The sequence below is a fragment of the Spinacia oleracea genome, chromosome 6, assembly GCF_020520425.1.
Source record: "Spinacia oleracea cultivar Varoflay chromosome 6, BTI_SOV_V1, whole genome shotgun sequence".
NCBI classification, from domain to species: Eukaryota; Viridiplantae; Streptophyta; class Magnoliopsida; order Caryophyllales; family Amaranthaceae; genus Spinacia; species Spinacia oleracea.
Window position 1 is genome coordinate 42,429,085 of NC_079492.1, and position 16,613 is coordinate 42,445,697.

The 16,613-nt window shown below is 39.9% G+C and overlaps 1 protein-coding gene across 1 annotated transcript; it reads right to left on the reverse strand.

Moving 5' to 3' along the window:
- Positions 1-848: 848 nt before the first annotated feature.
- Positions 849-15,457, reverse strand: LOC110778188 (uncharacterized). Its single transcript, XM_056833453.1, has 5 exons — positions 15,404-15,457; positions 14,733-14,819; positions 14,582-14,650; positions 3,311-4,199; positions 849-1,113 (listed from the first exon to the last, which is right to left on the reverse strand). The coding sequence occupies exons 3-4, from the start codon at positions 14,600-14,602 to the stop codon at positions 3,342-3,344; spliced, it is 879 nt and encodes a 292-aa protein (XP_056689431.1). The 5' UTR covers positions 14,603-14,650; positions 14,733-14,819; positions 15,404-15,457; the 3' UTR covers positions 849-1,113; positions 3,311-3,341.
- Positions 15,458-16,613: the final 1,156 nt, after the last annotated feature.

Below are 16,613 nucleotides of genomic sequence, written 5' to 3' on the forward strand. Positions count from 1 at the left end.
TTTCATTTGCCGGAAATTTGATTGATGATTAGGGAGAAATCCCCGTACACTCGAAGTTTCTGGACGCCCAGTGCTAAGGCGGCTTCTAGGCCCATGATGCATGCTTCATATTCTGCCGCATTGTTTGTGACGTTGAATAGTAGTTTTGCTGATATCGGAATGTGCATGTCGTCCGGAGCTACTAGGATTACTCCAAAACCACATCCGTTCTGGTTGGAAGCACCGTCAAAATGCATTGACCAACTGTCATCACTGGTCATTAAGATTTGCTCGTCGGGTAAGTCGTAATCTTCCTCTTCTGCCTCGACAGGACAGTCGGCTAGGAAATCTGAGACTGCTGAACCCTTGATAGACTTCTGTGCACTAGTAGAAAAAACCCTTATTGCAGCGGGCTTTTAAACCCCTGTTGCAGCGTACATCGTATGCTGCAACTGGGGGGCCTGCAACAAGTCTGAACTTGTTGCAGCGTACAATGTTCGCTGCAAAAAGTGATTTGTTGCAGCGGGCTTTTAGATGTACGCTGCAACAAGTGCCAAAAAATTGGCAAAATTTTGGACTTGTTGCAGCGTACATATATATGTACGCTGCAAAAGACTCAACTTTTTGCAGCGTACATTTATTTGTACGCTGCAACAAGTCTGAATTACTCAATTTTTTGCAGCGTACATTTATTTGTACGCTGCAACAAGTCTGAATTTTTGCGAAATTTTTTTCCCTTGTTGCAGCGTACAACATATATGTACGCTGCAATAAAGCACTTTTGGCGGGAAAATTCTAATTTTGTTTAGGGATACCTAGAGTGCCTTGCACCAAATATAGAAACCTGTCAAAACAATAATAGAATAACGCAACCTGTATAACAAATATAAAAACAACAACTGGAGTTTTGTATACTATATATCCCAAAACCAAAGTGCACATATTACATTTAAATATATGTTCCAATTTCAACATAAACATGCATTTTAATATAAAATTTATTCTATAACAACTAAACCAACTCGATCAAGCGCGCTAAAGCCAATAATAAATACTTGTTGGTAAAAAACTTAGCCCATTGCTCACGAACCACATCAAATTCCTCGCATAAGGCGCAATCCTCGGAGTGTAGACCTTTACAAAAACAGAAATTTAAATTAAACATTAGATTAAATACAAATTAAATATCACATTTTAACATTCAAGAAACTAATGACAATGTCCTAATAGTCTAAAATGAGTCCTTAGGTTCTTTAGTTCAAAGTTGGGAGCGAAAATGTCATTTTAGCCTAAATATGACCTATAACGACCCAATGAGCCTATAGGTGCATAAATAGATTGGAACGAGTCTTAGATCGTTAAAATTATGCATATTAAACATGTAATAAGTTTTAAATGAGTCCTTAGGTTCTTTATTTTAAAGTTGGGAGCGAAAATGCCTTATTTTAGCCTAGATATGACCTATAACGATCAAACAAGCATTAAATGGGTATAAGTAGATTAGAATAAGTCCTAGAAACTCAAAACTAAGCTTATTAATCATATAATAATTTAAAAATGAGTCCTTAGGTTCTTAAGTTCAAAGTTGGGAGCGAAAATGTCATTTTAGCCTAAATATGACCTAAAACGACACAATGAGCCTTAAATATGCATAAATGGATTGGAACGAGTCTTATAAAGTTAAAATTATGCATATTAAACATGTATTAAGTTTAAAATGCGTGCTTAGGTTCTTTATTTTAAAGTTAGGAGCGAAAATGCCTCATTTTAGCCTAAATATGACCTAAAACTATCAAACAAGCATTAAATGTGCATAAACAGATTAGAATAAGTCTTAGAAACTTAAACTAAGCATATTTATCATATAATAAGTTTAAAATGAGTCATTAGGTTCTTAAGTTCAAAGTTGGGAGCGAAAATGTCATTTTAGCCTAAATATGACCTATAACGACACAATGAGCCTTAAATGTGCATAAATGGATAGGAATGAGTACTAGAAAGTTAAAAATAAGCATATAAAACATTTAGTAAGTTTAAAATGAGTCCTTAGGTTCTTTGGTTCATAGTTGGGAGCGAAAATGTCATTTTAGCCTAAATATGACCTATAACGACCAAACAAGCCTTAAATGTGTATAAGTAGTTAGAATAAGTCTTAGAAACTTAAAACTAAGCATATTAATCATGTAATAAGTTTAAAATGAGTCCTTAGGTTCTTTAGTTCAAAGTTAGGAGCGCAAATGCCTCATTTTAGCCTAAATATGACCTATAACGATAAAACAAACATTAAATGTGCATAAATAGATTAGAATAAGTCTTAGAAACTTAAACTAAGCATATTTATCATATAATAAGTTTAAAATGAGTCATTAGGTTCTTAAGTTCAAAGTTGGGAGCGAAAATGTCATTTTAGCCTAAATATGACCTATAACGACACAATGAGCCTTAAATGTGCATAAATGGATTGGAATAAGTCCTAGAAAGTTAAAACTAGAATATAAAACATTTAGTAGGTTTAAAATGAGTCCTTAGGTTCTTTAGTTCATAGTTGGGAGCGAAAATGTCATTTTAGCCTAAATATGACCTACAACGACCTAATGAGCCTTAAAGGTGCATAAATAGATTGGAACGAGTCTTATAAAGTTAAAATTATGCATATTAAACATGTATTAAGTTTAAAATGAGTGCTTAGGATCTTTATTTTAAAGTTAGGAGCGAAAATGCCTCATTTTAGCCTAAATATGACCTATAACTATCAAACAAGCATTAAATGTGCATAAACAGATTAGAATAAGTCTTAGAAACTTAAAACTAAACATATTAATCATATAATAAGTTTAAAATGAGTCATTAGGTTCTTAAGTTCAAAGTTGGGAGCGAAAATGGCACTTTAGCCTAAATATGACCTATAACGACACAATGAGCCTTAAATATGCATAAATGGATTGGAATGAGTTCTAGAAAGTCAAAACTAAGCATATAAAGCATATTTTAAAGTTGGGATCGAAAATGCCTTATTTTATCCTAAAATCCACTCACACTTCAAATCCACTGGAAACAGAACAAACATATGGACATTTTGATCCGGTAATAATCTTTTTATCACAAACATATGGCAGATAGTTCCTATTGAAGCCATTAACAAACAGGAACAGAATTTAATGCAACCAAGATTCTGAATGGCAACAATAGAAACACAAACATAACCGTACGTTTCCAAGCACCAGATAATACAAATAAATCACCAATGACACGTTCAAATAGGAGCAACCACCCAAATTTCAGAGAGGAAGAAGGAAAATAGAAAAATAAAACTTTAAGAGAAGTCACTCACCCCGAATGTGACTGTTTGTCGAAAGTAACAATCATACTAGACCACAATGCAAGGAGCCTAACTCCACAATGCGCCTCAACTTGTCCTTGTACTCACCAATCACCATTTCTGCTGTCGTAGCCTCCTCTTCGTCAACAGAAAGTACACTCTCATCCATGCGCAACTTTTCCTCTAAATTGCGAAGTTCTTCCTCTCTAATAACAATCTCTCTCTTGTACTCTTCCACAAGTGCTTTTGTACACTGAATCTTGAATTTCCGTTCAGTTTGAGTCTTTCTCAATTCGGATGATGGCCCAAGCATAGGGATAGCTTTCTTTGCTTCGTAAATCTCAACGAGCCTCTCTTTGAGCCATCCAACTTCTATACATGCTCCTTCAATATCACTAAGGCCAGCTACCATCTTTTCAAGCTCACTCGTAGTGATGAATGCAATACTAGTCTTCTTCAAAGTTTGAACAATGTCACATACATGTTGTATGAACAGAGAACGAACTGATGGTGTTTTGAAATTGCAGTTATCAGCAATATCCCCATGCTTGGAAAGAATAGAGCCGAGGAGGCCCGAGTCTTCAGATTTTACCTTATAACCCCCAACGAAGACATGACTGCTATCACATACAGAGTTCACAATGTCATCATCATCATCATCAACAGCCATCTGTTGAGCCAGCTCCGTCAGAGTTAAGCTTGTGGTCTTTGTGGATGATTGGTCTTTATGATTGTTCATTGCAAAGATTGTATCTTCTATGCTGTTGGTATCATCTATTTCCATATCTATATCAGCATCTCCCTGTGATATATTCTCGACAGTTTGCAAATTGACAGCATCACCAGGAGTTCCTTCTCTTTCTACAGCAGACTGCATTTTCAGCTTCACTGCTTCTGAATGCTGAAATATAAGGGATACAAGTTCCATATTAGCAACAAAAGTTTATACAGGAAATTATTTAATGTATTCTCCATATTTCATATTCAGGGTAAAGTAACAGCAACATAGACATAGACATTACTGCTTAAATGCGGCAATTAAAATGTAACTTGCTGCAAACCTAGAAAAATGCAGCAAATAAGGCGAGGGAATTCAACATTATTCTGCTAGTGTAGGAAATCTTCTTAAACACCTGAATCATACCTGTACAGCAGACAACGGGATATCAGGTTGAGCGGCATCTGAACCAGAAAGATATTTGCCTTGTAAATTGTTCTGAATGAAGCTTGTGTTTTCTCCAATGTTTGGACTTAACCCTTGAGTCACTTCCACTATCAGATTCTCGAAATTTCCGGTTTCTAAATCCTTCTTTGGCATCCTTGTTTGGCATCCTTGTTCTCCGTCTTTTAGGAGAGTGTGTAACCGCGTTCTGACAATGATGCTTTAATACATCAGAAAAGAGGAGCCTAGCTCCTGAATTTGTCGATTGTGGTATAACAGTTTCCTATTCAATGGATGCACAAAGATGAGTGAAACTATTTCATTCAAAATTCTGCAGGCAAAGAGGTTGGAACATCTCATCTCCTAATTGAAAGTGAAACTGGTACAGGGCATATGGATATACATAAATTAAAAACAAACCATTCTCAGTTCATACAACTAAATGGCAGATGATTAATATTTACCCGAGCTCAAGGACTTCAAAAGCATGTTAAGATACTCAGAAGAGTCGGAACATTAAACTTGTTAATTATATACCAATATAGCAACATACAAAGAAGTCAACAACTCACACAAACTATACTCAAACACAATCACCTTCTTATAATCTTGTAGAGCCCTCATTTGACCACTCAAAACTTCTCCATCATTTCACAAGCGTAAACAACAAAAACATCCAAAATTCCAATACTATTCTTAAACTAAACCCTAAATATCCAACATTTCGCACAAATCAAGATTTTGTATGAAGTAATGAATGATTAAAAACCCATAAACATCATTTGAACAAACCCTAAGAAACCCATAAATCATCGAACTCAAAACTATGTGATTTTGTCAATCATAAACCTAAAATTGAACCCTAATCTGAAAACGAAAATCAAAAACTAAAATTGAACCCTAATCTGAAAACGAAAATAAAAAACGAAAATAGAAATTGAACACACCATACCGAAACCACCGGAACCACGACGCCGAGCAACCACCGGAACCACGACGCGACGGGGAGATGCTGAACCCCCGGCCGACCAAGAATATATCTTTCAGTGACAGGCCGCGCGAGAATTGAACGGGATGGGGGAGATGAGGCGAGAACACCACACACCGGCGAAGACAGCGACGCAGGGCTGAGCAACGCTTGGGTTCGACGGCGACGCAGGGCTGAGTTCGACGGCGACGCAGGGCTGAGTTCGACGGCTTCTTGGATATTTGTTTAAGGGAAAAAGCTTGGAGCTAGAAGAGAAGAAACAACGTACGTTTGAGCCCGCTCGTTTGAGCGCGGTTTGTTGCAACCTAGGAAAGTAAAAAATTTTGAAACGCGGACTTGTTGCAGCGGGCGATAACATGTACGCTGCAATAAAGTCGGGTTGTTGCTGCGGGCTTTTATTTTGTACGCTGCAACAAACACATTTGCTGCGAACAACTAAAATGTACGCTGCGATAACCCTTTAAAGGGTTTGACCCGCGTTGACCGACTGGTTGTTGAAGCGTATTTATACATGTACGCTGCAACAAGGGGGCTGCAACAGGGGTTTTTTCTACTAGTGGTGGAATGTATTTGAGGTCGAATTCTGCTAGCATGACCAACCATCTGGACAACCTCCCGTTGAGTGCTGATTTCTCGAATAGATACTTGAGAAGATCCGCTTTGCTAATCACATGTATTGTACGGGAGAGCATGTAGTGCCGTAGTTTCTTTGTGGCCCAAACCAAGGCGATGCTGCGTTTCTCGAGCTGAGTGTATTTGGTCTCATACTCGATCAGCTTTTTGCTTATGTAGTATACGGCGTTCTCCTTGCCTTCAATCTCCTGGGCAAGCATAGCCCCCACTGCTGAATCGGTTGTTGTGAGGTAGAGCCTGAGGGGAATCCCTGTCATGGCTGGCTTTAGTACTGGTGGGTTGGAAAGGTACCTCTTGATTGTTTCGAATGCATGCTGACAGTCGTCATCCCACACTTTGGGCTCGCTTTTTCGGAGCTTTCGAAATATTGGTTCACAGATCATTGTGAGTCTTGAAATGAACCTGCTGATATATTGTAGTCTGCCGAGAAAACTCCGAATTTCCTTTTCATTCGTTGGTGGTTGCATCTCGAGAATTTCTTTGATTTTTGAAGGATCAGCCTCTATGCCTCGAGAGATGATAACATATTCGAGTAACTTGCCTGACGTTACCCCGAATGCGCACTTTTGAGTTTTGAGCCTCATGTTGTATTGTCTGAGCCTGTTGAAAAACTTTCGAAGTACCGAGGTATGCTCGTGTTGTTCTTTGGATTTGACAATCATGTCGTCGACATATACCTCAATTTCCCTGTGAATCATATCGATCATGATGGTTGTGGTTGCTCTTTGATAAGTTGCTCCTGCGTTCTTTAGTCCGAACGGCATAACTGTATAGCAATATGTACCCCACTGAGTGATGAAGGTTGTCTTCTCCATGTCTTCCTCTGCCATGGGAATCTGATTGTAGCCTGCGTACCCGTCCATAAAAGAGAGTAAGGCATGATTTGCGGTGTTGTGGACCAAGATGTCGATGTGAGGCAATGGAAAACCGTCTTTAGGGCTGGCCCTGTTAAGATCCCTGTAGTCCACACACATTCGTACTTTGCCATCTTTCTTTGGAACTGGGATGACATTTGCGATCCATTTTGGATATTTTGCTTCTCGAATAAACCCGGCCCCTAGCTGCTTGGAGACCTCTTCTTGAATTTTGAGGGAAACATCCGGTTTCATGCGCCGGAGTTTCTGCTTGATGGGTTTTGAACCTGGAATAAGAGGAATTGTATGCTGACCGATGCTTGGATCAACCCCTGGCATATCATGATAGGATCATGCGAAGACGTCTACATACTCTGAAAGTAGCTTGATAAGATCGTCCCGCTCTGCTTGAGAAAGAGTTAAACCAATCTGAACTAGTTTTGAATCACTGTTGTTAGAAAGGTTGATGTTTTCGTTTTCCACAATTATGGGCGTCCTGTTTTCATGATTTTCGATAGCTTTTAGAAATTCAAAGTCAGTTTCTTGTAAAGCAAAGTTGTTTGGATTAGGATTGTGTTTTGAATTAGGACTCGAAGAGTAAGTAGAAATTGAAGTGTTATTGAAATCAGCAATCATTACATCGACTGTTTTGACTTGAAGCTCAGCCTTTAGAGGCTCTTGATTGATGCAAGACTCTAGTTCTAGACACTTAGACTCATTGCTAGACTCAGAATTTGAAAGACAGACTCTAGACCTGGACAAAGACACTTAATCGTAAAGATAGTTCTCAGGGTATTCCCAGACATCTGCGCCATAATCGCCATAATCATCGAAGACGGGGCTGCATGCACAGACTTTCAGGACTTGGTCCCGGACTCGATTCCATGTGTTGTAAGGAAATGCGGCGAAGCTGCCCTTGCATGAAGTGTTGAGCCCTAAGAGGAACATTCTCACCATTTTTCCCTCTGGCAGCTCGGGCTGAATTGTACGAGCGGAGATTGCCCATCTGTGGTAGTATTCTTGAATGCACTCATCCTTTTCCTGGCGTACAGCCGGATTTTCTTGATGAGAGCGTCTCGGAAGCTTGAACCTTTGAGGGTGAGGCAGGCAGGGCCATCTAGTATTTCCTCGAACAAGTCTCTTTGAATAGTAGGTCGAAGTTAGTAGGCACATCGATTACCAGGAACTCAGCATTGTCGTAATAGGTGTCAAAGGAGAAAACCAGCTCAAGGACTCCTAAGACTTTGTATGTGACACCCTGGAGTTTGACAGTTTGTTGGGCACTCAGCATGAGATCGTACTCGGAGAAATATTCTCTTGGATGTCAGTGGTTACCCTAGGTTTGGGGATCACCCAGTTTTGAGCACTCGGAAGTAGATGGCAACAGCTTGGAACCATCAGCTCGTAGCCTGGCTTGTATATTGTGGAGATCAGATTGCATGGAAACTCCTCTTCTTCATCTTCACAATCATAGGAGATGGCTTGTACGGAGGGGGTTTTCTTAGCCCCGGGTGGTAAGGGTAAAGTCTTGTTGTCGACCACGTTCTGGATCAAGTGCTTGAGCTTATAGAAGTCCTCGATGTCATGACCCTTCCCTTGATGGTATTTGCAATGAGCTGCCGGATCCCAACTCTTAGATCTTTTGTCGACTGGAGGATCGGGTGTGGGACCCATTGGTGCTATAACTTATTTTTCGACCAGCCGATCGAATGCCTCACTGTAAGACATCTCGAGGTTTGTGAAGACTCTTTTTGGCCTGCCTTGATAGTTGCGCTGAATAGCATTGCTTTTGAAGCTGTTTGACTTTGGACGTTGAGGAGCCTCTACGGTGTTAACCTCATGAACTTTGTGTGTTGTCTCAGGTCTCTTTCCCTTCCACTTGTCAGTTTGTGGAGCTGGGGCTGCGGGTGCTTTCATCAGGTCATCCTCTATATCGACCCCGATGTCGTAGGTTCTCTTGAAGCTTTCCAAACCTAGGTACTTCATGTTAGCATTGTACTTTGGAAGAAGACCGGCAATGAAAATCTTGACTAATTCTCTCTCGAGGGCCTGGTCACCATTTGGGATGCCATTTCTCTCCACCGGTTGAGGTAAGTAGTGAAGCCTACCTGAGGCCCTTGCCTGAGAACTTCCAGTTCCCTTAGAGTGGTTTGAAGTTGAATGTTGGGTTGATATTTCTCCATGAATGCTCGAGCAACCACCTCCCATGTATTTGTTTGATGTTCCTTGAGTGAATAGTACCACTTCTGGCAGACAGGTTCCAGAGACATAGGGAATACCACTGGGTATAGCTTGAGTTCGACCCCCTTGATGGCCAATGTAGCTCTGAAATTCTTGAGATGGTACTTAGGATTGTCAGTTGATTTGAACTTTGGAATGTCATTGGCGGAGAAGTTGTCTGGCAGATTCTCCCTCCCCTTGAGGTTGTCCTCCATTGAGGTGTCAAAGTAGTTCTCTTGATTGGTAACCTTACTGACAAGACTCTGGATCTTCTTGGTTCAGTCATCAGTGGGCGCGCCCTGTTCCACGGCACCGAATCTGTTGCTTATGCTCTCCACATTGCCACTGAGGTTGGCGAAAGCTGTTAGGAGTTGAGCGAGTTTATTAGAGGCAGACATTTGGATTGTTCCTTGAATGGGACTGGGAGTTTGATTTGTAGGAGATGAACTGGCTGCTCGTTCGATGCCGGCTATGAGGGAGGCTAGGGCTGATGGATTTCTTTTCAACCTCTCTCCTCTTCGACGAACCCACAGGATCCTTGGACTCCTAGTTAGAACATACCAGACGATTTTAGAACTTGGACTTCCCGACACATGATATGATATGCATGCAATGAATGAGACCTAGACTTGACCCTAAGTGCCACTCCGAAGATTCGGGATTTTGGGTTTTGTACTTGTATTCGGAATTTGCAACCCGTTGGAAATGTTTGAGAGGAGCGTTCATTCTTTTGTGAAAGTTGACTCTTTGTACTAGAACTTGGAATGTCGAAAAAGAATATTTCGACCTATTGGAAATTGGACTTATTTGAAGGGAATTTCAACCCGCTCAAGAATTTGGAATTTGTACTTGTACTCGGAAATTGAATTTTGTATTATTTCAAGGGAATTTCAACCCGTCAATATTTTAGGGGGATTTCAACCCATTGGACTCGGAGTATTTGAAGGGAGTTTCAACCCGATTGAAAAAGGAATTGGCTTTGTATTATTTCAAGGGAATTTCAACCCGTCAATATTTTAGGGGAGTTTCAACCCATTGGATCTGGAGTATTTGAAGGGAATTTCAACCCGCGGGAGAATTGGAATTTGTATTATTTCAGGGGATTTTCAACCCGTTGGAAGATTGGACTTGTATTATTTTAGGGGAGTTTCAACTCGTTGGAAAATTGGACTTGTATTATTTTAGGGGAGTTTCAACCCGTGGATAGAATTTGAACTAGTATTATTTTTGGGGAGTTTCAACCCGTGGATGGAATCTTGAACTTGTATTATTTTTGGGGAGTTTCAACCCGTGGATGGAATCTTGAACTTGTATTATTTCTGGGGAGTTTCAACCCGTGGATGGAATCTTGAACTTGTATTATTTCTGGGGAGTTTCAACCCGTTGGAAATGTTTTGAATTTTGTATTGGGGAGCAATGGAAAGCAAGATTTCTTTGTAGCTTGAAGATGAATTTGGAATTTGAATTTGGCTTGAAGTTTGAACTTTGAAATGGAAAGGACGCACTTTTGTATGTAGAACATGAGGCTTTGTATTTGGAATATCCGGCATTATGCCGCCGTGGATTTGAAACATTGAATTTAGGAACTTGAAAGTCCGGCATTATGCCGCCGTGGACTTGGAATCTTGAAGTATAGGACTTGAGGTTTGAAATATAGAATAGAAAAGTCGGCATTACGACGGCATGAATTTGGAATTTGACCCTTGAAGCTTGAAATTTGGAAGGTCAAGTTGGAAAGTTTGCATTATGTCGGTGTGGGCTCGGATATTTGAACTTGAGACTTTGAGATTGGAATTGGCAACTTGAGTTTGAGGTTTGAAGACTTGAATGTTTGAAATAGGAAATCCGGCATGAAGCTGTTGGATTTGGGTTTTGAACTTGCAACTTGAAGCTCGAAATTTGAACTAGAAAATCCGGCATTATGGCGCCGTTGGATTTGAGGTTTGAGTTTGGAAATGGAAATTTTGACCAGATGATCCGGCATTATGGTGCCGTTGGATTGAGTCTTGACTTGAAACTTGAAACTCGGAATTTGAATTAGAAAGTCCGGCATTATGGCGTCGTTGGATTTGGATTTGAAAATTGAGGTTTTGGACTAGAAAATTCGGATTTGAATTTGAAACTCGAAATTTGGACTAGAAAATCCGGCATTATGACACCGTTGGATTTGAACTTTGACTTGGAAACTTGAGGTTTGGACTTGAAAATCCGACATTATGACGCCGTTGGATTTGAACTTTGAACTTGGAACTTGGAATTTGGACTTGAAAATCCGGCATTATGACGCTGTTGGATTGAATTTTGAATTTGGAACTTGGAATTTGGACTTGAAAATCCGGCATTATGACGCCGTTGGATTAAATTTTGAATTTGGAACTTGGAATTTGGACTTGAAAATCCGGCATTATGACGCCGTTGGATTGAATTTTGAATTTGGAACTTGGAATTTGGACTTGAAAATCCGGCATATGACGCCGTTGGATTGAATTTTGAATTTGGCATTTGTGCGTGAGGCGTGTTTAAGGGTTTTGAATCAAATGGAGTGACACTCCTAAAGACCCTAAAATCGTCGATTTAGATGCATGAGGTTTGAATGATGCTCCTAGGGGTTTGGTTTCCTAGTTGGAGGCTAATTGATTTTGGCAAGCTAGAACTCGGGGTTAGCCATTCACGCGTGCAAAGACGCCCACACAATGCACAAGTAGCACGTTGTCACACTAGTCATGAATATGAATGCGACATGCAAAGTTCTCAACCTAAGGTCGGTCTAAGTTTTGTATGATGCAAGTGGTCGGCTTTTGGTGTCAAAAGGTACTCGGCTAAGAGACGGATCCGGCGACAAGCTTTCACATCCGCCTAAGGGAAGTGTGTGTCGGCAGACGGCCTCCATACTTGACATCGGGAATCTCAAGTAAATGCCAAGTTTCGGTAGGCGCGGAAATGGTCACACACTTTGGTCGGGAACCGTAGGGAGAGTCACCATTTCGTTGCCCCCGGGGCTAGCCCGAATGTAGAACACATCCGTTTGGGCAAAGGTAGAAATTCATTTTGAACAATATGGTTTTCGAAAAATGCATGAAATGCCTAGAAATTGAAATTGAAATCGTACTTGAATTTTTATTTGTAAAGCTCGTTTTTCGGCACTTGTTCACGAGGTTTCGGAGCGTCCTTCCAGATTCAAAAATAGACTAACTCCCAACACGAAAAGTTGAGCAAATGTGGGCGACGAGCCACTGTGAGCCACTGTCCTGGATGCAGGCAGTGGCGTTGGGCGCAGGGGCTGCGCCTGGCGCCAGTGCTGGCATCCAGTACTTAAGCAGATCAGTGCCTTGTTGCTCGAAATCTGCCCGCATTTTTGAATTGAAATTAGTAAAATCCCCAGCAGAGTCGCCAGAATTGTAGCGGGTTTTTTTGTGCAAAAAACTTGTTTCCCGTTCTACAAGAGGGGCGGTTCTTTAGAAAACCATAGAATTTTTTTACCTCGAAGGAGTCGCCACCAAACATTGTTTAAAGTCTCGTTTGGAAAGACCGCAAGTGACTCTATTTTGGATAAGGCTTTGAATCCTCGAAACGGATGGGTGAGATCCGGGCACGGGAACAAAAATGCTTATTCCGCGAGCTTTAGAAATATTCAAGTACGTTGGCACAACATTTTTCGAAAATATACCCTAGATTAGACTATGTGGGTTTGAATTTAGAGCAACTAGAATCTATAATTGTATGGTGGTCACTTTGCTTTAAAGATTGATTTAAGGAACCTAAGGCCGGTTTGTCCAAAAATTATCTTTGTTAAGCGTGATGTAACCTTTGTATTTTGTTGTATTTAGCATGTGCGGTGATGAAAGCAATAAAGCAAATAAAGAAACGTCACAATACTAAATAAAGTGTAGAATTAGTAAATACAAGACCCCCTAGAAAAGGACTAGGGAGTAGGTCCACATTGCCTAGAAATGGACTAGGCAAGTAAAGATGCGGAATTGAAAGTGCGGAATTGAAATTGCGGTATTGAAATTGCGGTATTGAAATTGCGGTATTGAAAATGCAGTATTGAAAGTGCGATATTGAAATTGCGGTATTGAAAGGTGCGATATTGAAATTGCAATATTGAAAGGTGCATAATTGAAATTTTTACTTGGGCACATGAGATTCGAACGCCAAGCGGCTCCTTAAAAATAAGTGCGCCCGACACGAATTCAAAGCCAAAAATCTCAACTTGGGAGAGGTTGCTCAACCCAAATATCCTAGATTTTGCATGTTAAACTTGAACTTGAAAGCTTGAATATTGAAGTTTTGAACTTGAAATAATTGAAATTTGAACTTGAAAGGATCCTAGTTTAGGGAAGTAACCATGACCAACCCTAAACATGGTGAGATCTTGAAAATTGAAAACTTGAACTTGTATATTGAAAAAAATGGAGTTTTGAATCTCAAACGACTAAACCTTTAAGTGTTAAAAGGTGTCATCTTTGATTACCCCATGTTTGAAGGTGATTCTAGTCCAAGAGGTGATTGTAAACAACTTGGACATCCTTGAATCTTGAAAGTTTGCATTTTGTATTTTTGGAAAACATGTATGATTGTTGCAAATGGTGTTTTTAATGATTAATTAAAAACACCAACTTGCTAATCATTTAGAAATCAAAGCAACATAGTTGATTAGAATGGCAAGAGCTCCCAATTGCTTTTGAATTTAGGAATTTTGTATGTGTTTTTGAGGAGTTTTTGAGTTGTATTTTGAGGCATAATGTCGAAATTACGACGTTGTATTGTTGTTCTCCTCCCCATTATGCTGAAAATGAGGGGTATTTATAGAAGGAATGGGTGCAAGGCGCCAGCACACGTCAGCGCAGGGCGCTGGACCTGCGTTGGGCGCTGGTGACGTGGCTTGAATGCCGCCAAAGCAAGGACGGGGAATCCGTCCTTGTTTTATCTTGTAGTGTTGTACCTGTTGTACGAATAGTACTAGGTTTAGAGTTTTGTATTTTCTTGGAGGTTAAGGCATCATTTAGCGTCTAAAAACAAGCCTTTCTCGGGTTTTGAATTCCGGTTTTACGGGACGGGGCCCGGCATGCTCGGTTTTGTGGGTCGGCACCAGAATTTGACTTGCCTTATATGATTTTGAGTGGAAAAGGCCTAGTAAAACCAATGGGATGGTCTACTAGATGAGATTGGACTTGGATTTTGAAATTGGATTTGGAAAGTTGTATTTTGTACCGAGAACCGAAAGGGGAACGGTCTCGGGGGTTGGATTTTGGATCTTGAATTTTGGAAGTATTCTTAGCAATTGGGATTTCCGCCTTGAGTTATTCCAATCACCTAGCAAGGATAATGGTATCGTCATCATCCCAAAGGGGAGACACAAATTAGGTGTCTACAGCTAGATAATAAAAGATGAAACAAGAGTGTATGTATTAAGGGAGCCTTACCAAGACAAACGCTAAAAACATGGAGGAAAATACTATCTCGCTAATGTAAGCCTTGTATATTCCAAGTTCCTACAGATATGAAATGATATTTCTAAGATCATCAAGACTTAAGATAGAGATCAAATGTATAGGATTTGGATATTGGACATACAGGAGGAAAAAAGAAACCCGCATCCTGAAGTGTTGGACCAAACCGACGTATATAATGAACGCCTCGTGTATCCAAACCGTGAATATACTGTAGGAGGAGTTATTTCACATATTAGATGTCCTGGGGAAAAGATTAGAAATCTAAAAACATTCCACTCTGAGGCAGCCTTCAGAAGGCCCTGCATTTCCAGAGAAGCTACATTGCAACTCAACAAGGAAAAAGCAATAATATTCCATGGTGAAAACAAGCTAAATAGCCAAAAACCATTATTATTGAACCGCGATGTAGGGGAAACAATAATTACCCGTCAATTTGTCATATAAGTCAATTTGCAATAATACACGCATTATTTTCTTTTCATGTCTTAGTATAACTAGCTCATAATGGTAATTATTTCCATTATACTCCAAGAGTATAATACATTTAGAGAATGATTTCAATGCATTGATACCTAATAATTAACTTAATTTCTGTAATTTCATTTTGCCTATTCTATACGGAGTAACATAACTAGTTATCACTAGCAAGAACACATTGCTAAACAAATTCACTAGAAATATCAAGAGATTGCAACAAATTGGCCAACATTACAGTACAAATATCAAAATTTGACAACAAACAACATCGAAGTTAGAATTAATCAACAAATTAATCTAGGGAAAAATAATTACTTCCTCAATTAGTTCTTCACTGGCATAAGTTGAGAGAGAATGAAGAAGAAGTGAATTGAGTGGTGGTTGACCTCAGCTCGCCAGCGTAGCAACCACCGAGGATGCGCCGGAGAGGATGATAGAAGATGGTGGCGCAACCAGGTACGGTGTGCAGCAACGAGGGAAGCGAGATAAGAGTATGGAACACAACTAGCAAGGGGTAGGAGAGATGCCGACGAACAACCCAGGTGGCGGCAATGGAGGGCAGCGATTGGAAAAGCAGTGTGGCGAAGCAGCGTAAAGAATAAGGGGGCTCTGATATATTGAAGAGGATGGTCTCCGGAAAAGAAGAAAAGCAACCGATCTAGGGTTTATGGGGAATGGGGGATGAGTCGAAGAACAGGGAAGGAGAAAGGAGATGTTTAATCTTGCTGTGATTTTCTTTTTCCCCTCTCAAAATGTTTCGCAACAAAATTGTGTTGCTACATTTTAAAAATTATTTAAAACTACAATTTTGTTTTACAAAGCATACTAACATTTTCACAAATGAGTTGTAAAACAAAAAAAAATCACAAACCGCCGACACATATTATAGGAAGCAGGCAAATGAAAGTTAAAAGTATTCCAACAAAAATTGCTATGACAAACTTTTGTCATTGTCAATAACATATTTCACTACGATATAATTTTTGTTTTTGTTAAAATTCGTTGTAATAAATGGGTTTTCTTATAGTGAAACAGCTAAGGAAGTTTAGCCACATTGTAGGAGGACGACACATCACCACCAGAGGAGAGATAAAATCGATTGAGTTATGGTTTAAATATTTGAGTGTTTTTTCAATTCAACATATCAATGAACAAAATTATAGAGATTACATAATTAAGTGGTGGGTTGTCGAAGACGCCAATTCGAGATCACCCTCATCGGCGGTACTGGGTAAGAGAACAAGAGAGAGAGAGATAGAAAGAGAGAGAGAGAGAGAGAGAGAGAGAGAGAGAGAGAGAAGCACCAGCAATAACAATAGTGCAAAAACAACAAGAACAACAACATCAACAACAAGAACCGCATCAACAACGACGAACTAGAAAGAGAGGCGAGGAAGCAGTCATCCCGGCGTGGCCACGCGGAGGATAGATAAAATTGAATTGGAGAGGAACTGAGGTTAATCCTTGGATTTAAATAAATTAGTTTAGAGCAACAAAATCCATAATAATTATACGAATTAATTTC